At 39.9% G+C, this 20,593-nt stretch overlaps 1 protein-coding gene across 2 annotated transcripts in view; it reads right to left on the bottom strand.

The window, feature by feature from the left end:
• Crebrf (CREB3 regulatory factor) overlaps nt 1-20,593 on the bottom strand; it is a 59,155-nt gene that overhangs the window by 30,101 nt on the left and 8,461 nt on the right. Inside the window, exons 2-5 of one of the 2 annotated variants that reach the window (XM_029471005.1) lie at nt 7,233-7,430; nt 7,013-7,056; nt 4,488-4,613; nt 1,146-2,235 (exon numbers count right to left, since the gene is read on the bottom strand). In XM_029471005.1, coding sequence (XP_029326865.1) covers nt 1,146-2,235; nt 4,488-4,598 — 1,201 coding nt within the window. In that variant the 5' untranslated portion in view covers nt 4,599-4,613; nt 7,013-7,056; nt 7,233-7,430. The remainder of the gene's footprint in view (nt 1-1,145; nt 2,236-4,487; nt 4,614-7,012; nt 7,057-7,232; nt 7,431-20,593) is intronic. The other variant, XM_021185961.2, reaches the window with a different exon arrangement.

Below are 20,593 nucleotides of genomic sequence, written 5' to 3'. Positions count from 1 at the left end.
TTTATGCAGAATTATTAGTATCAAGACTAATTTTGAAGCAAGTTAACTTTTGCTTAAAATTTAAAATCTTCACTTCTTTGTGTAGTATTTTTAACTGTGTGCCACAACGTTTTTATAAATGGTTATAAGCCAACAGTGGCTCTAACCCAAACATGTAAATGCTAAAGTGAATCAGCTGCCCACAGATCTGTTTCTTTTCTGTTTCATTTGTATGTACTGTACACAAAATGAAGAAGCATCCTCCTTCATGATCTTCAAACTGTAGCATCAACTTTCTCATCTTAGGGTTTTTTGGTTGTTGTTTTTTTTTTCCCTATTTGTTGCTTTTTAGAGATAAGGTCTCACTATATAGTCCTGACTGCCTTGGCACCAAGTGCGTAGACCAGGCTGACCTCAAACTTTTGGTGATCCTCCTACCCCTGCCTTCAAGTGTTGGGATTATAAGCATGTAACATCTCTAGCACAATATATATTTTCTTAATATGGCAGACAAAGAAAATGCTTGTCTTCAGACTGTCTACTGAGCAGGCTTTTGTTTATTTATTTATTTATTTTTTTTTGGTTTTTCGAGACAGGGTTTCTCTGTATAACCCTGGCTGTCCTGGATCTCACTTTGTAGACCAGGCTGGCCTCGAACTCAGAAATCCGCCTGCCTCTGCCTCCCGAGTGCTGGGATTAAAGGCGTGCGCCACCACGCCCGGCCGAGCAGGCTTTTGTTAACTGAGCATGAGTGACATGAGATGACACCACTTGACTTTATTCTGTACACACCCATCTTAGCCACAAGAGGGGCACATGCAAAACAGGGCACCCGATTTTAAACCAACATACTCTTGGAGTTTTTACTTAAGTGCTCAAGAGGGTGGCAAAGTAGATCACTTAACAAAAGAAAAAAGAAAAAAAATAAGAATAAGCCCTCAAAGAATCAAGATAAACTATGACATAGGCACAAATGATCATAAGCACAAATAATGATTTTAGAATCATGTGGCTAAAAGAAAGCTACTTTTGATCCAAATAAAGACATTGAGTTATTTATTTATTTATTTTTTAATCCTGACTAAAATATAGCAACCATCCAAAACAAGCTTCCTATTTCAAACAGTGACTAGAAAGGTCAATTTAGTAGGCTCCAAGAGTTATACCTGGTTCAGAGAACGTGTCGCTGATATCATCATCTCTGTCATCCTCATAATCCTCTTCCTCTTCTTCCTCCTCTTCATTTTCAGAAAGCTCATGCTCACTGCCAAACCCTTCATCATGGTCCTCATCATCAAACTCATCTTCATCATCCTCATCATCTTCGGGACTGTATTTGGTTGGCTGTTCTCTCATGTTGTCAGAGACAAAAAGAGAATAATTGTGCTCTTCTTTTTTCTGGGATGAATCTGAAACAGAAGTGCTGGCAGAAAGGCTGCCACTCTCTGCTGTGGCAACCAACCCAGGACTATCCTGGGGCAGAGGACTAAGTAATAGTTCCTGGGTTTCTTTGAAAGGCAAAGCAGGAGTGCCACGACCCTGATGAGGCTCCACCCCCCTTCTCTCCTGTCTCTTCGCCACAGCTCCACAGTAGCAGGTGTTCTCCTTTGCTGCATCTATGTGGACCTGGCTCAGCAAGGGCCGGCCCTGTTGCACAGGGTTGATCTTGACTTTTGCTTTTTTTACATAGTCTTTACATTCAACATGAAAATTCACCTTTTCATTATGATACATGTTGGTCTTCACCATGATCTGTGTGCTTGAAGTAGGTTTGCTTGCTTTTTGGACACAGTCTGACGATGGGACCTCAGCCTGAAGTGTCTTTGAAGAACACACAGGGGCAGCTGCTCTATTTGTGATCTTTTTACTAGGAAAAGAGGAGTGGGGCAAGGGATTTTGTTTGACACTGAAGAGTGAGTCAGGATAATAAAGGGAATCAGAAACAGACTGAGAGTCCTCACTATTGAGCTGGGCCAGTGTTGGAGTTTTACTGATGACCTCTTCATCTTGGTAAGGGCTAGAAAAGTCATCAAGACCCAGGTAATCCACCTCTTTTGTCCCCCAAATGTCACAGCTGGTGAGCTTCGTGTACTTAGTTAAGTCTTCACAGTATGTATCCCACTGTTCCCAGTTTGAAGTTAAAGCATCCTCATTGTCCAGGACATCTGTGAAAGTCTCCAGATTTTCAATGTCTTTGCAGTCTTCCAAAGAAAGGAAGTTGTCTCTAGGATTCTGTTGATAATTCATCTCTCTATCCTAAGGAAGGTTTAAAACGGGAAGTCACATACCATGCTTTAGGAAGAAAATATTCACCTCCACCCATACCTGCAAATGCCAAAATAAATACTCTACCTCTGGTCTGTTTTAAGAGAAAAGCTACTGACTGACATGATAGCTTCCTTCCCCTTCTATCTATTACCTTTCTTTCACTGGGAAAGAACAAATGGGGAAATGCTCTGAGAGGCTGAGGTATGGGCCCACACACTAAGGCCTCTCCTGATCTTAGAAGTATTCTTTAGAAATGAACTTCAAGGAAGGACCAAATATTGAAGACTTTCCCTCCATCACAGAATCCCTCCACTTAAGGAAGAAATTAAATATGAAGACAAAGAGCCCAGAGAGTGCTGAAAGTTAATTGTGAAATTCTAAGGACTTGGATAAGACCTAGGTAACAATTCTTGGCATGGGAAGTCAAACAGTCCTCACGCACCACAAAAATGTGATTTTATAGTGTAGTAAAAGGCCTGGAGTGGTGGCATACACCTTTAATCCACTCAGAAGGCAGAAGCAGGATAATCTCTATGAGTTTGAGACCAGCCTGGTCTATATAGCAACTTCCAGGCCAGTCAGAGTTTCATCATAAAACCCTATCTCAAAAATAAATAAATAAAATGTAGTTATATTCTATAGCCATGGAAAATGACATCTTAGTCTATCCATCACATCTTAGTCTACCCCAGGACCCATATGATGTAATGAAAGAACCAGTCTCAGTTACCCTCTGTCCTAAACATCTACACTATGCTATGTGTGCAGACACACACACACACACACACACACACACACACACTCAGTAAGTGTGGGGTGGGGGATGAATGAACTATATACCATTCCATCCAAGGTAAAAGGCATATTCAAATGTTTACATATTCATCTGTATCTGCTAGCAGTAGTTACCTTTTGGGGAAAATCTCAAGAGTGAAGGCTCAAAAAAGGAATGGGTTTTCAGTTTTCCAGTTTACTTTGTTCCAATGAATTTATAGTTTGTGTATGTGTGAGTAGTAGCTTCACTTTAGTAGTTTATATACCATACCCTATTTTTATTAGATATAGAACAATGATTTTTAATGAACTCACAGGCTTATATACTCAACTTTACAAATTTTCAGCATTTCTGTGTTGTTTAAATAACATGTAATTAAAATTATACTGGGGGCTACAAAAATGGCTCAGCAGTTAAGAGAATTTATTGACTTTCTAAAGAACCCAAGCTAGGTTCCCAGCACTGCTGTCTGGAGGCTCAAAACTACCTTTAACTCCCAGCTTCAGGGATATGTGTCACCTCTGGCCTATTTAGGCACCTTCACTGATGTGCACAGCTAAAATATAAGTCCCCTACCCCTGACCATTGAGCTAGTCATAGTGGCACAAACCTTTAATCCAAGCACTCATGAGGCATAAGTAGGCAGGTAGCTGTGAGGTTTCAGGCCAATCTAGTCTACAGAGCAAGTTCCAGGCCAGCCAAAGCTACAAGTGAAATCCTGCCTTAAAAAAAAAAAAAAAGAAAAGAAAAAGAAAAAAAGAAAAAGAAAAAGAACAAAAAGGAGTGGGGCTTCAGAAAACTTAAGAGAACTTGATGCTCTTACAGAAGTCCTTGGTTCCATTCCTAGCACCCACTTGGTGGCTTACAACTAAACTATCTAGTTCCACGGGATCAACATATGCCCTTTTGGCCTCTGTGGCTACTGCATACATGTAGTGCACAGACATATGCAAGTAAACTATCCCTGCACACAAAATAGTTGTTTTTTACCTTGGGAACTTTGTGTCTACCTCAGAAACAAGTCAATACCCTATGACACTGCTTATAGTGGCTAATTTGTCTCATCATCTCTGCCATACATCTTGTGCACATATCATTTCTTAATTTGTGAGCTTAAAAGCCCTTCAGCAGTTTACTGTACTATATACACACACAGCTTACTTTCCTCGTGAACAACTGGACAGATAATCTCTTCATATACTACTTTCATCAATTTGGGTATCTTTTTAAAATTACCAGACTTAGTCACAAGAATCAAACCCAGCCCCTAGTCACGTCCCTTTTCTTAAAACCAGATCTGTGTGGCCCCCACAATCCTCCTCCTTCAGCCTCTTGGGGAATGGTTTTACCTGAGTGAGGCTTCACATCATGAACATTCTTTTCTCTTTTCAGACATTCATAAACAAAAACTCTGCATCATCATTTTGATTCAAATCAATTAAACTAAAAAAAAAATGTTGCTTACCAGCTCATACATGAAATCTGGATCAGAACTGTTGGCTAAGAGATCTGTGCTCATCAGAGTCTGTTCTGAAAAGGTGTGGCTTCGAAAGGCATCCCCAAAAGGCGGGTCCATTCCGCTTACGCTGGGCTACAACAAAACCATTTCCACATTTCATTTACATACAGCTTCAAGCCCAACTTACTACACATACCTCAGTACATAATTAACTTCAAGAAATAATCCTGTCTCCCAGCCTGGTCTACAAAGTGAGTTCCAGGACAGCCAGGGCTATACAGAGAAACCCTGTCTTGAAAAACCAAAAAAAAAAAAAAAAGAGAGAGAGAAAAAGAAAGAAAGAAAGAAAGAAAGAAAGAAAGAAAGAAAGAAAGAAAGAAAGAAAGAAAGAAAGAAAGAACCCTGTCTCTTTTGTGTAGCACACCAAGAGCTTTCCTAGCAATGAACTTGGACCTCTATGAGGAAAAGAGCTAAGATATATATATATAAAATCAGAACAGATAAAAATATCAGAACTGTAAATCTTAACTTCTAAAACTTGAGGTTTGGGCACTAGAGTCAGAATACAACATTGGACTCTTTATTTTTTAAGGTATATAAATATTTCTTAAAATCCTTCTTGCCAGGTGTGGTGGCACACGCCTTTAATCCCAGCACTTGGGAGGCAGAGGCAGGGGGATTTCTGAGTTCGAGGTCAGCCTGATCTACAAAGTGAGTTCCAGGACAGCCAGGGCTACACAGAGAAACCCTGTCTCAGAAACAACAACAACAAACAAAACAAAACAAAACAACCCCCCCCAAAAAAACAAAAAAACCTTCTCTAACAAGACTCTATTCTAATTACCCTAAAGAAGAGAATGTCCTCCTATTTTCTGAGGACTGCAGCAAAAGTAAGTCAGACCTATACTATATTCCTGAGTTCAGTGTCTTACTTCCCCAAACAAAGAACATCTGGGTATCTTTCTGTAAGTTTGGGGAGGGGATGTGGAAGTTACAGGACAACTTGCTGAAGTCAGTTTTCTCTTTTCATCTTGAGGGTCTGGGAAACTAAATGCAAGCCAATCATGCTCTGTCGCAAGAGCCTTTCTTTTCCCACTGAGCCATCTTGCCAGCCCAATTTAGATATTTTCAGTCCAACCAACAGGAAGAAAACAATAGCCTCCTAAGTCTCTAAGACATGGCTAGAAATATGGACTTGCTCTACTCTTTTCCTCTCTGCCTTTTACAGTTCATCACCTGTCCAAACCACTTCAGCTACACACCTTGGCTCAACTAAAAGAGAAGCCACACTCTGAACTCTAACTGCAAGAACTAAACACATCCAACTTAAGTTTCCCACAAGTTTCAAGAGTTTTATAAGCATTAGAGGCTTACCTACTTACTCCTCCTCTTCTCACCCTGACCTGCCTTCTCTGTTCTAGGTACTCCCACATCACATGTGCTCAGATTTGTTTCATTTTTGCCAGACCCTCCAAAACTGAGACCTTTCTTTTTACAAAAATTTAGCTTAAGCCAACAAGTTTTAGAGTCCTAATTCAAGCAGCCAATAGATAGAAGACCACACCTTGTTTGTGGCTCTTTGGGCAAAGAAGTTGGGATGGAAGCGGCTTCTAGTCCTTTAAGTCTCAGTTACCAAGTCTTCCTTGTTAACCTCTGCTGCAGAGTCACCAAGCCATCGTAGCTCTTTTTTGATCCCTGTGCCCAAGGGGTTCCTACTTAGAAGTCTCTACCTGCTTATTATTTCTACATTTCTTCCCAGTACTCGAACTGGGGGGTGGGTGGGTAGGTGGTTGTGAAAATCAAGCATGAATAGAAATAAGAGAAAGTTTGGATAAGAAAATATAAGCTCCTGGTTTTTATTTCAGTGATTGCTTCAAACTCAAAGAGACCAATACAAAGGAGTTGTCTCCGAGCACTCGGGAGGCAGAGGCAGGCGGATTTCTGAGTTCGAGGTCAGCCTGGTCTACAAAGTGAGTTCCAGGACAGCCAGGGCTATGCAGAGAAACCCTGTCTCGGGAAAAAAAAAAAAAAAAAAAAGGAGTTGTCTCAGCCTGATGTGGTACTGTACGCCTATGATTCCAGCATTTTCAGGGCCAGAGCAGGAAGATTGTGAAACTGAAGCCAGCTTCACCTATACAGCAAGACCAGGTCAACAGAAAGAAAAGCTAGACACATGCATACACATATACACATACACATACACATACAAATACACACACACACACACACACACACGCACGCACGCACGCACGCACGCACGCACGTACGTACGTACGTATGTGCTTGGATGTCGGGGGGGGGTTAAGGTATAAGAATATGAATATACCACTCTTGGATGCATTTACAGAACATACAAATGCGTGTACTTCTATGTGTGAGACAAAAATCACCACTTGTCAACTCTTGTAAATGGGAAAGTTGGGAAGCAAAATATTAGAATACCAAAAATAGGGTTTGGGTGGCAGATTAAATTTTCGGGTAATTCATTCTGTCCTCGTAAGGCCAGCAGGTTTAGCAAGTAGCCTACTTACCCACCATGCTGCTTGTGTCAAGCTCACTGAAATCTTCAAGGCTACTGCAAATAAGGAAACCAAAGAGCACATACTCACATCTAGTTAAGGACAGAAATAAGCTGTCTTTGAAGTTAGTGAGACAAGCTGTGTTAAGATGCAGAAGGCTTCCAGCAGCAACCCCATGCCCTTTGTATCATCACAGAGAATCACACTGTACACTACTCCACATGGGATTTACCTGAGGCATTTCCAAGCCCAGATCCTGTGAGTCCAATTCCAAACTTCTTCTTTTTCTTGTTTGTAAATTCCTTTCCAGCTTTACTTTTAGTTCCAAGATCAAAGATGATTTTCACAATAAACAGCAGATTTTCCCAGATACCTTCACTTCAGTTCAACTGCTTGGGTCACCACTTTTTAAAAAAATAAATTTGCGGTTCTGTCAAATAACAGAAAGTAACTTCACTGAGCTCCACTGAAAACAAGTTGACCTTTCAAATGAACATTAATAAATGACACTGTGCTTTAAATAAGTCTTAGAGTTGAATTTTCAAGAATTTCGTTATGCTGTAATATCTACTATTCTGAAATATACCCTTTAAACATTGTTTATTTCTGAAATAAGGTTTGTCAATAACCAACTAGCAACTGAAAACAATGGCATGCACCTAATGTGTGTGGGGCAGCATCTGGAGATGAGACAGGAAGATCACAAGGCTGGGCTATCCTGAACTACAAAACAAGTTTTAGGCCAGCCCAGGCTATTCAGAAAAACTCTATCAAAAAGATAAGTAAAAAAAGTAAATTAGTAACAGTATTTAAAAAAAAAACTTTAATATATCCTTATCTTTCCTATGATTTGAAAGATATATTAATTCTTGTCAAGTTTTTATTCCCTTTACCATTGTTGTGAAGAAATAAATCTTAACATTTTACTGTATAATCATCGACTATAAAGTGATCTACAGTTTATAGATCTTATAACCTACACAACTGACATGAATAAACAGAGAATTTGACATATCCTCTACAGTAAATGTAATACTTGTAGATTCATCAACATTATGTATGATTTATATATGTGTAAAAGCTGTCCTTTAAAAATTACTGGGCTGGAGAGAGATGGCTCAGCGGTTAAGAGCGCCGACTGCTCTTCTGAAGGTCACAAGTTCAAATCCCAGCAACCACATGATGGCTCACAACCATCTGTAATGAGACCTGATGCCCTCTTCTGGGGTATCTGAAGACAGCTACAGTGTACTTACATATAATAAATAAATAAATCTTTAAAAAAAAAATTACTGTTTTAGGCTGCAAGGAGCTCTCTACTTATTGCCCAGTCCAGTTCCCTCATAAAGTATACTTAGGAGCTATTGCTCCCAAAGAAAGACCAAGTTAGTCCATTTTTAATGGCATGCATATGGTAAATGGAACAAGAGCTACTTTGCACAGTATTTCCAAGGGTTGAGTTAAGCTGACTATAAGCACTTGGCATGGGGTCTTAAAGAGGTGGAAGCTTTCTTTCCTTGCTTATGAAAACCTTAATGTAAAGAAACTGAAAAGCTACACCCACCTTCATCCTCTCCAAAATGTGACTATTGGGGTATAATCTTAGAACCAACATCATCAACCTGGATGTATTAGAAATACAGAATCCCAGGCCCTAATCTCACCACCAGAACGCACACTGGAACGGTGGAGTTCAGCAGTGCACTTTAATATGCTCTCCTGGACTCCACAGGGGCTAAGAACCAGTGTCCTGGTCTTGCTCTACAGTCCAGACAGAATGTCACTTCTTTAAAAAGAAAAATGGGCCGGGCGGTGGTGGCGCACGCCTTTAATCCCAGCACTTGGGAGGCAGAGGCAGGGGGATTTCTGAGTTCGAGGCCAGCCCGGTCTACAGAGTGAGTTCCAGGACAGCCAGGGCTACACAGAAAAACCCTGTCTCAAAAAACAAAAACAAAAACAAATAAATAAAAAGAAAAAATGCCATCACTTCTTAAGTTGAACTGCCTTCTGCAGTTCTCACACTCAGCAGATTAGAGGGTAAGAATGGTACATGGCTCTGATTTCAAAGATGTTTTGAACAAATGAGTGTGGAGAAGGAATGCTAATTGTTCACTTAATTAGGCTAATGAATTGACAGTGATTTGTATTTCCTGGATGTCTGCTGGCCCTTCCATTGGGCTCTCTCACTCCTACTTACACTGGTCCAGCTGAGGAAACATTGGCAAGGTAGGCCCAGAAACAGTCAGCAATGCCTTTCACCCCAGTGCAACAGTCTAAAGCCGTGGTTCTCAAACCTGTGGGTCTTGATTCCTTTGACCTTTGGCAAAGGTCTACCTCCAAGAATATTTATATTATAGTTCGTAACAGTAGCAAAATTACAGTTTTAAAGTAGCATCAAAATATTTTTATGGATAATAGTCAGCACAACATGAGAACTGTTGCAGGCAGCATTAGGAAGGTTGAAAACTTATGCGCACAGTTGCCAGACACGCTTTCGCTAGGTAACCTGCTCTTGCTCAGCCCTACAGGTGTGCAGCCTGGTCCTGCTCTGACCTTCCCACCCGACTCCTGGGGGAAAGTCATGTCATCTTTTCCAAATCCATTATTTAGTTCCAAGACAACTCCTTCATGCCATGCCACTCAATCAAATGTACATCAAATTTTATCAAAAGTAAAATCCTGGTAGTCTACATCAGTTGAATTTGGGGCTGCTACTTTCTAAAACCTCAAACTTATCATTACGAACACCAGGGTTTGAAACTGGGAAGAAATAAAAATCCTAGTCAATACATACTTACTGGTGTCTACTAATAATGCCACCTGAACAGCCCAGACTAACAGAGCAGCCAGAAGAGGGCAACTCAGTCAGACACAATTTTCACTTGTACATTACATAGCATTGGGTCATCTATAAATGGAAAAAGAATAAAAAAAAACAAAAACAAAAACAAAAAAGGAAAGGAAAAGACAAGATAAAACCTAATTGGTGAGATGTCGTGTCTGTAATGTCAGGTACCCAGAAAACCTGCAGCAGAGAGTAGTGAATTTAAAGTCAGCCTAGAAGGTATACACAGCAAAAGTCTAGCTCAGAGACAGGGAAAAAAGGCAATGAAAAACATGACATGAAAACAGAAAGGAGGGGGCTGGCAAGATGGCTCAGTGGTTAAGAGCGCCGACTGCTCTTCCGAAGTTCAAATCCCAGCAACCACATGGTGGCTCACAACCATCCATAACGAAATCTGATGCCCTCTTCTGGTGTGTCTGAAGACAGCTACAGTGTACTTACATATAATAAATAAATAAATCTTTTAAAAAAAAGAAAGAAAGAAAGAAAAGGAAGGAAGAAAGAAAGGAAACAAGCAGAAAGGAGACTATTTAAAGGCCGGAATGGGGTAGAACAATGGAGGGGGGGGGATGAACAAAGTATAATTACACATATGTACAAAGGTGATGTAATGAGACCCATTACTTTATACGCTAACTTTAAGGACTAATTAAAGGGCTGACCAGATAGTTCAAAGGGCTAAGACACTTGCTTCTCAAGCCTGAGTTCCATTCCCAGAACCCACATAAGAGTGGAAGGAGAGAAGTGATTATACAAAGCTGCCCTCCAACATCCATGTGTACACTCTGGCATGCACAGACACAAAAAATTGAAAGGGCCTGTGCACACAGCTTTAATACCAACTCTTAGAAGACAGGTAGGCAGATTTCTAGTGAGTTCCAGGACTGCCAAGACTACATAGCAAGAGACCTTGTCTTAAAATAAAATAAAGCCTTACCATTTAGATCTGCGATGTGGGTGATTTTACTTTAACAGTGTAACAAGAGTGGAAGAAAAGATAAGGTATCTATTCTATAGCATTCACCAACACACAGCATCTCCCATAATGAGACACTGCTCTAAAATTGTACCCCGATAATGACCAGCATTTAAAAATGGGTCATTAGTATCTGCTGAGTCTTGAAAAAGCCCAGGTACTAAAAAGATGGCAGAATAACACTTAAGGGAAGGTCTAACTTGAACTTAAGGGAATGTTTACACTTCATGGGTCTCAAAAATATTCAAATTTTTTATATCAAAATACATCAAAATCAAGGGTTATAATTTCTCAAAATGTGGCTAAAATACTTGTTACAAGGTATACTTACTCAACCAGAGGACAGTTATGGTTTGGAAAACACTGAACAAAACTACCTACGGCCATCACTATGGGACTCCTCAGAACTTTAAGGAGCTTCTGTGCACTGTACATCTTAAGAGCTGAACACAACACGTGCCATTTCCTAAAATTGTTCATGAAACTTTCCTCCAGACCCCAAAGACTACTATTTCCAGATAAAATACAAACAAGGAAAAAGTTCAAGTTTTCCAGTAACTCCTTCTTTTGCTTATAGCACACTGGCTTTCCAGTTCTCACGACAGTTGTGTATGTGTGTGTTTATCAGAGACAAAACTGCACCATCAGAATATCTGTCAATAGAATTTTTGTACTTGGGTTTCAAAAAAATATTCAGCAACATTTTCTAGGTATCATAATCACTTCTGCACCAGAGAGCCAGTTCTCTAAGGCAGTGGGGTCAGTAAACACTGAGCAATAACAGTACACCAAGAAGATAGTTCCACTCTCTTTCACAGCCCTGTCCCTGCTCTCAGACTTTTCATTCTCCAAACATATGCTAAGGCTTACTATGGATGTTAGACAAGGCAACAGCTAAAACAAGACAGTACACACAGTCAAAGGTCATCTTACAGAAGCTCATTCCTAGTTCTCTGCAAACTACTCATCATAAATGACGTCAAAAGCAAATCCAAGAGTTCACTGCTGAGCCCCAAGACCATCTCCTGAGTTTTGCTATACTCTCTAGTCACATCAAGAAACATAGAAGCCTCTTTATAGACTATTGGAACCGTGGTGGCTCATGCCAATAATCCCAACACTTGGGGACTGAGGCAGAGGGATCACAGCTCAAATTCCAGGCTAATCTGGACTACATAATAAGTCAGTCTGTCTCTTAAGATAAAAAGGAAAGAAACACACACATATACACAGAAAGCCCTCTTTATAAATGTAATAGCTTATGAATGAGGAAGCAGATACTATACAGTCAGAACTCCTTTTTATTGCCTTGTTTTAGGCCACTGACTCCTTTTAATAACTTAAAAATAGCTCCTCACAGTAAGTGATAAAGTGCTTTCTGAGTCATTCAACATCACCGGAACAACATTTAAAATTTTTGACACACCCAATAGTATAGCTATTATCTAAAAAAAGAAGAAAAATAACAAGTAGCCGGGCAGTGGTGGCGCACACCTTTAATCCCAGCACTTGGGAGGCAGAGGCAGGTGGATTTNTTTTTTTTTTTTTCTTTTTTTTTTTTATTTATTTATTATATGTAAGTACACTGTAGCTGTCTTCAGACACTCCAGAAGAGGGCNCCAGATCTCGTTACNGATGGTTGTGAGCCACCATGTGGTTGCTGGGATTTGAACTCTGGACCTTCAGAAGAGCAGTCGGGTGCTCTTACCCACTGAGCCATCTCACCAGCCCGGCAGGTGGATTTCTGAGTTCGAGGCCAGCCTGGTCTACAGAGTGAGTTCCAGGACAGCCAGGGCTACGCAGAGAAACCCTGTCTCGAAAAAAAGAAAAATAACAAGTGTCGAAGAGGACAGGAATAATCAGAACCCTCATGAACTGTTTGCTGGTAGAGATGCAGAATGACAAAGATGGTAAGGGAGAATCTGGCAGTTCCTCAAAAAGGTTAAAGGATTATCACATGATCCAGCAACTCTATTCTCGACTTAAACAGCAAAACCCAGATAGATGTGCACTCCCACATTCAGAACAGCATTAAATTAAACACACGAGCCAAGACATGAAAACAACTGAAATAGCCATGCATGGACACACAACAGAATATTGTTTGACCATAAAGATGTATGCTATTCTAACAGATGCTACAACAAACCATCAACACAGTATGTGAAGTAAAATAAGTCCAATACAAAAGGACAACTGTATGACTCCACTAATATCACAAGCCTAGAACAGAAAAAATTCATAAAGATAGGAAGTAGAATGGGGGTTGCCAGGGGCTAGAAGTTGTGGTTTAATGGACAGTTTCTGTTTAAAATGGCACATATAAAATGTTCTGGAAAAAAATGGTGATGGCTATACAACACTGACAATTACACACTTAAAAATGGTAAAATGGTACCAGGAATGCTGGCTCATGCCTGTAATCCCAGCACTCATGCATGAGGCAGAGGCAGAAGAATTGGCATTAAGTTTGAGGTGAACCATAATAACACAGCAATTAACAGATCAGCCAGGATCACACAATGAGAACCCATAACAAATGTATTTTATATTTTAAGCTGTTATTAGTAACATATTATAAAGAACTTGTAAATAAAAGATATCACACAGAAAGATTAGAAAGACTTGAAGTTTATCCATCTCAATGAGCAGAGTTAGAGCAACCATGCTGAAGCTTTGAGATTCACTTTGGATTTACACTTTAACAATCTACTATATTGGGCTGGAGAGATTGCTCAGTGATTAAGAGCATTGGCTGCTCTTCCAGAGGTTCTGAGTTCAAATACCAGCAACCACATGGTGACTCATAACCATTTGTAATGGGATCTGATGCCCTCTTCTGGTGTGTCTAAAGAAATCAATGGTGTACTCATATACATAAAATAAATAAATCTTTTTTAAAATTATTATATTTTTATGTACTTATCCATCACACATAAAAAAGTCTATGACAGTTAAAACTAGAAAAACAATTAGCTTTCTAGCTTTTTACCTTTTCTCATAACTCATGTGTCCATTACTTGAGTTCCATTCTTTCTTATCACATATTTGACCTTTCTTGATGTCCTCTGTGTTATACCCATACAGGCTAGGAACTGATGAGAAGACATGTGGATTCCTTCTTTCTGAGATTGTGTGGCCTTAATACAGTATGCACCAGATTTTCATTATCCATTTACTTGTTGATGGACAACTAAATTGGTTTCAATTCCTTGTTATAGTGAATAAACCAAAAAATACTGGAAGGTATGTGCACAAATTTCTAAGTATTTTAGGCAAGAAATACCAATGCATTATATACTATTATGTAATTCACAGACCACTGTTTATTTTGATCTGTCCTAATCTTTACTAGTCTGTATTCAAGATTTTTTCCCACCTGATAACAGAGGTCTTAGTATCTGTTATCTTTAAACTATACACACTAGCCATTCTAAAGTACATTGCTCACATCTACTATGCCAGCATTCAGTAAGCAGAGGTAGGAAAATCTTTGTGAGTGTGAGGCCAGCCCTGTTTATACAAAAGTTCCAGACCAGCCAGGTTATGTATTGAGAGATCCCAGCTCATAAAAACAAACAATGGGTGGAACTTTCCCAATAACTAATTTAAATAGGATTTTTCCAGAGGCTTAAAGGAAGAAAGGAAGGGAACAAAGGAACAAAAGTTAGGAAACATGTGAAGGAAGGAAAGTAAAAACAGGGGAACAGAGGAAGAGGAGACGGTAAAGCAGAAGGCTAAACTATTGATTTGGATATGTATAAAGGTTATACAATGGGTGAACCACAGAATTCCCTTGTTTGGAAAGAAAAGCAGCTTACCAGTCATCTAAGTACCGTAGCAAACCAGAGCCCACCTGCCACACATGGTTCCATCCTGCTACACTTCAGTCACTCTCTTTAACAATTCTTTCCCTTTTGAAAACTACTCTACTCTGGTCAAAATAATCCTTTAGACATTATTAATTTAGCCACTGCTTGCTAATACAGCAGAGCTAAGAGGTCACAAGACTTAGACCATTGACAAAGCAAAGGCCTCTTTTGCAAGGATGCACTGAGGGCAAGGGCAAGGTCAAGAGTCCCACACAACACAGTCCTGCCTTGTGGAAGAACTTCACTACAGTTTACACTTTGCTAGAGTCCTTTAGACTCAAGAATTTACAGACATGTAAATCCCCAAATAGACAATTACGGATTATATCAAGAATTATTATCATAAGACTCTCATTGTTTATTTCTCAAGTTCTACTGCTGGTAGATCTCAGAGACAGACAAGGCAAAACAAGACAAAGAAAATAAATTAGATACATATTAATTTTTTTAAGATCAGAGAAGTGGACTGGAGAGGAGTTGAGATTAGTATGATAAAAATGCAGTGTATAAGTGTATGAAATTCTTGAAGAATAAATATTAAAAATGAAGATCAAAAGGTCACTTGAGTAGCCCAAACAGTATTGAGCCACTGTGCTCCTTCTGCACTGCTACCCTGTAAACCCCTTTATTGAAGTCAATTCAAATATTCTACTAGCTTCACAGAATTTTAAAAATACAGGGGCTGAACTAGGTTTGCAACCAAAAAATATAAATAAGAAGAATGAAAGCCACATTTTGCTGAAAATTTCTAGGAACTAAGAGTATCTTCAGGTCTCAAAGGTGCTTTCTCTTGGGGCTGGAGAGATGGCTCAGTGGTTAACAGCACTTGTTAGCGAGGCGGTGGTGGCACATGCCTCTCTAGAATCCCAGCACTCTGGAGGCAGAGCAGGCAGATCTTTAGACAGTCTGTCTACAAAGTTCCAGGACAGCCAGGGCCACAAAGAGAAGCTGTGTCTTGAAAGATGAAACAACAAAAGAAACACGTTATTACAGAGGTTCAGTTCTCAGCACTATCATGGTGGCACACAACCATCTGTAACCCAGGAGTTCCAAGGGATCCAAAGTCCTCATCTGACATCTGTGGGCACCAGGCACATGCACAGTGCAAATGCATATACGTAGGCAAACCATTCATACACATAATAATCTTTTTTCCTTTAAAACAAAACAGTGATTGCTCTCCTTGAAGTCTTGAAGACTTCTCACACTTTGTTCAGTTTCTTTGGAAGGCTAAAGGCCCTTTTAAGCAATATGGAAGACATTAATGAATCAATTTAAGTTAGATTGGAGGGCTCCTTCTTATTTCTAAAAACTCATGACTAGAAGACATTAGGGGAGTTCCATAGAGCCTGTGTTTTCTATTTAACCTGGTCCAGAGCACAAGGGCGGGGTAAATTCTTGACAGAAGCAGAGACTTCATTTCTAACCTAGCTACTCTTAGTGATCGCTATTGACAAAATATTCAGTTTATAGTTGTACTGCTGTTTACAGATTCAAAGTACATGTTAGAATCTAGTGAAATAACAGGAGTCACTGTTTTGGTAAAATTATACTGGTGAAAGTTCATCACTTTCCCATGTTGTCTATTTTATACTAATTTTAAAAACACACTTCAGCAAGAGAAAGAGATCTGCCTAAGGTCATTAACTAAATGATGCCTCTGAACAAACCTACCACTACAGACACTGTACTCTCAATTCCCCAATGTCTAAATGATTCCCAAATTCCCTTCAACCTCTACATACACATACATGTGCCTACCACCTTCAGCTAGGGTATCTCTGTGCTAATAGCCCACCACCTCACAGGTATTGTGCCAGCAATTCCATCAAAGTACTCCTACTATAAAACAGAACTCTCTCTCTCTCTCTCTCTCTCTGACAATCGGGTGTAGAGGACTGATCTTAGCTTCAACTCTTCCCTGACCATCTTACTAAATCATGTTGCTGATTCATTAATAAAGACCTACTAAGCACACAAAGACATCCATGGAATGTAATCTTTACTTGGCGCTCATTACCTTGAATCATTCTAACATTTGCCTATCCAGTTTTTCTCTCTCTAGTCCTTAGGCTTTACTTCTACTTTTGTTATTTTGAGACAAGGTTTCATTGTATAACCTTACTGGCCTGGGACTGGATCTCACTATGCAGACCAGGCTGGCCAACTCACAAAGATCCTCTTGCCTCTGCCTCTCTGGGATTAAAGGTACATGCCAGCCACCAGCCACTGTCCTATTTCCCTAAAGAATCTTAGGCTGATCTTGACTCAATCCTTCTGCCTGTGCCAGTTGGATGCTAGATTACAGGTATGTGCTATCACACCTGACAAGAGGCCTATTTTGAAGTTAATCTCCCTTGCCTGCCAGATCTTACTTAGCACTGTACTCCAAAGTCTTCTGTAATATCTGAAATATTCAAGATAACAAGTGAAACGATCTTCCCACCCCTATTGTCCACTTTAACTAAACATGAATATTATACTGACCTCACCAGCTTCCCTGGCACCCTTGAGATGCTTACAATCCAACTTCACTTCCCCTAAGGCTCTCCAACAGTGAGACTTTGGTTTGTGTATTTTGTTCATGTTTTTCTTCTTCCCTGCTTTCACTGACAGATGCCTCTGAAACTAATCATCATATTCCTTTTGTCTATTTCACTATAGTACCAAAACCAATAACAGAAACTGGGAAGCTTGGCTGACAATGAATGAAAAATCTCCAAAGATCCTTGGGGACAATGAATCAGAGGTAAAGCACTCTGACTTTCATACTCAATGAGGTCACCAGAGAGAAGTCTAACATTCAGTACTAACTTACTGAGCACTCTGTATGTGTGCCAAAGCATCTTATAACAGCTTCTTAATTTGTCTTTAAAATACTAATATGTGATAGAAAAAATATTAAAAGTCGAACTCTTAAATTTTTTAATTCCTAGAACCCTTGAGTTGATTTTAGAGACCTGCAATAATTCTTATCTAAGAAGTAAAGGGTGAAGGAATAAGATTTAAAACGTAGAAAACCAACTCAACCCTTGCTTAGAACTGACATAGATATCATTTGTTCAGACTGTTTAAAATAATCCATCTCCCTTAACAGATGGCTTTCTCAATTGTTCTACAGAAAGCTACAGAAAACAGGAAGAGAAACTGATTAAGAACAGTAGTGTAGCAAGACAAGGAGACACCTGAAGGCACCTTCACAACTCTAGTACTCTTGTCCTCAGTGACTTGGGCTGCTCTTCAAAACTCACTGTTTCCCTCTTTTTCAGATTTCGCACTTTTCCATGTTAGCACAAGCTGTAACATGAGCCTGGCACTACAGCAACAGGGTCTGTGACAGGTTAGACACAGGGCTAGAGGACTGCAGAATCAAGTTTGCAGTCACCTCTTCTCAACTGAAAGACAAAAGCTGAGTGTTGTTTTGCTTAGTGCCCAGAACGACTTCTATGATAAGGAGATTCTAGATTAAATACTCTGCTTAAGATGGACATAGTGGCCTATACTTGAAATTCTTACACTAGAGAGAGGCAGAGGCACCAGCAGCAGCATGATGATTTCAAGCCATCTTTCTTGAGTTTCAGTATGCACTAAATTAAGACCCTGTCTCAAATACTAACTCTATGAGCTAGAGAGAGAACATAATAGTTTGGGGCTCTTCCAGAGGACTGAAGCTTGGGTCCTAGCACCCACTTTGAATTGCTCACAACTGCCTCCATCAAAACCCACATTCATGTGACATACACAGATATATACACACACAAAAATAAATTTTCATGGGGTGGGAAACTGAGGCTGGTGAGATGGCTCCCTGGTCAAGAGTACTCAGCAGCTCTTATGTCTAGAGTGGGATTCCCAAAACCCAGATCAGAAACCTTACAACGACTTCTAATTCCAACTCCAGGATCCCAGGTTCTGGGCCAGCTTATGCTACAGAGTGAACCTTGTCTCAAAAAACCAAAACAAAGAAAAGCTCAAACAAAGACAATCCTAACAACTACCATGCAAAAAAACTGGGTTGGTTTGTTTTGAGTCAGGGTCTTACTATGTAGCCTACTATGTAGAACAGGCTACTGGCTAGCCTAGTCTTCCTCCCTTTTCAGTTTACTTTTCTTTTGTTGTTGTTATTCTTTTTGTAAGACAGCCTCACTATTGCATAGCCAGTCTGGTCTCAAACTAATGATCCTTATGCTTCAGCCTCCAAAATGTTGTGATTAATCACCATGAGAGGAAAGGGTTCTATTTAAGTAAATATTGGGAACATCATTCCAGACATTTAATTGCCTTTTTATGTAAGAACTGCTCCATCTTACTTTGCAGAGATATTGTAATTCTGTATTAAACTGTATAGCCAGAACACAAAAAAAGACAATAAATGAAGGCCATTTTCTCAGATTCCTTCTTTGGCATTTAATCAAGTTCTTGGGATTGTGCTGTTATAAAGTTATAAACCCAAACCAAGTTCAGAATCTAATCCTGAAACTTATTCAGAACCGAGACTGTGACACAAGCCTACAATCCCACCTTCCTCAGGCAGTGGTTCTCAATCTGTGGGTCAAGACCCCCTTGGAGGCTAAATGACCCTTTCACAGGAGTCACATGTGAGGTAACCTGTATATCAAATATTAAGATTATAATTCATAATAGTAACAAAATTGCAGTTATGAAGTAGTAACAAAAATAATGTTATGGCTGGAGTCCCCACAACATGAAGAACTGTGTTAAAGGGCTGTAGCATTGGAAAGGTTGAGAACCACGTTTTACGGCAGAGAAGAACTATAATTTTAAAAAATACATTTACTCAGTCCATTCAAGGTTATTAAACACTCTTGTCTCTGTTTTCTGAGTGTGATTGTAAATTATGCTGGCTTAATCAACAAAATGATCTTAGAATTCACAAAACAGTTCACAAACCTGCAAGCTAATTTCTAGAACCCACGTGTTGTCCTTTCCCCTCCAGATATGTGCCATGATGAGCTCATGCATATAAAATAAAATGTAAACCTGGGGGTTTGAACAATAACCGAGTTATTATGCTCAGCTACTTAAAAGGGGAGGAGTCCTACCAGCAGAGAGTGCATTTCAAAGCAGAAGACTAGGTTGAGGATGTAGCTTAGAGAGAATGTAGCTCTGCTGGCAGATTGGATACTTGCACAGCGTACACAAAACCCTGGGTTCCACCCCTAAAACCAAATAAACCAGACATGGCAGTGCAAGCCAGTAATCCCAGCACTAAGGAGATTTAGGCAGGAGTTCCAAGATCAGCCTCAATACATAGTGAGTTCAAGGATAGTCTAAGATATGTGAGACCCTGTCTGGACAGTAAATAAAACTGAAGGTAGAAATTAACATTTTAAAGCACAAGTATCAAAATGGACCACAGCCAGAAACCAATGTCCATAGAATGTTTCTGTTTAGTTCCTACAGAAGGGTTGCTTACTTTTGGGGGAGGGGTTAACATTTTAAATTCAACCACAGCACTTAATGTAGACATTTCAATTAAAGTTTCTAATCCCTCCTATCTCTCTCTGGTAAGCATCAGACCAGACAACCCCGGGCACACACTGCTAGGACGATCACAGAGCCCTGCGGAGACATTTCCTCCACACTGTGCTCTTTAGCTTGCCCCACTTTCTACCCAGACCATTTATTTACACATAGGTGGCTAAGGGGAAAGACGCTCCAAACAACAGACCTCACACAAAGCCAATTTATGAAGGGAAACTACATGAATTTTCTTTCAACAGTTCTGCAGAGATGCCAAGTAAAAGGTGGTTAATATTAGAAAAGTTATTTAAAAGACTAGCATGCCGGGCGGTGGTGGCGCACGCCTTTAATCCCAGCACTCGGGAGGCAGAGGCAGGCGGATTTCTGAGTTCGAGGCCAGCCTGGTCTACAAAGTG

This window comes from Mus caroli, chromosome 17 (genome assembly GCF_900094665.2).
Source record: "Mus caroli chromosome 17, CAROLI_EIJ_v1.1, whole genome shotgun sequence".
NCBI classification, from domain to species: domain Eukaryota; kingdom Metazoa; phylum Chordata; class Mammalia; order Rodentia; family Muridae; genus Mus; species Mus caroli.
This window is presented reverse-complemented; position numbering and strand designations above follow the sequence as displayed.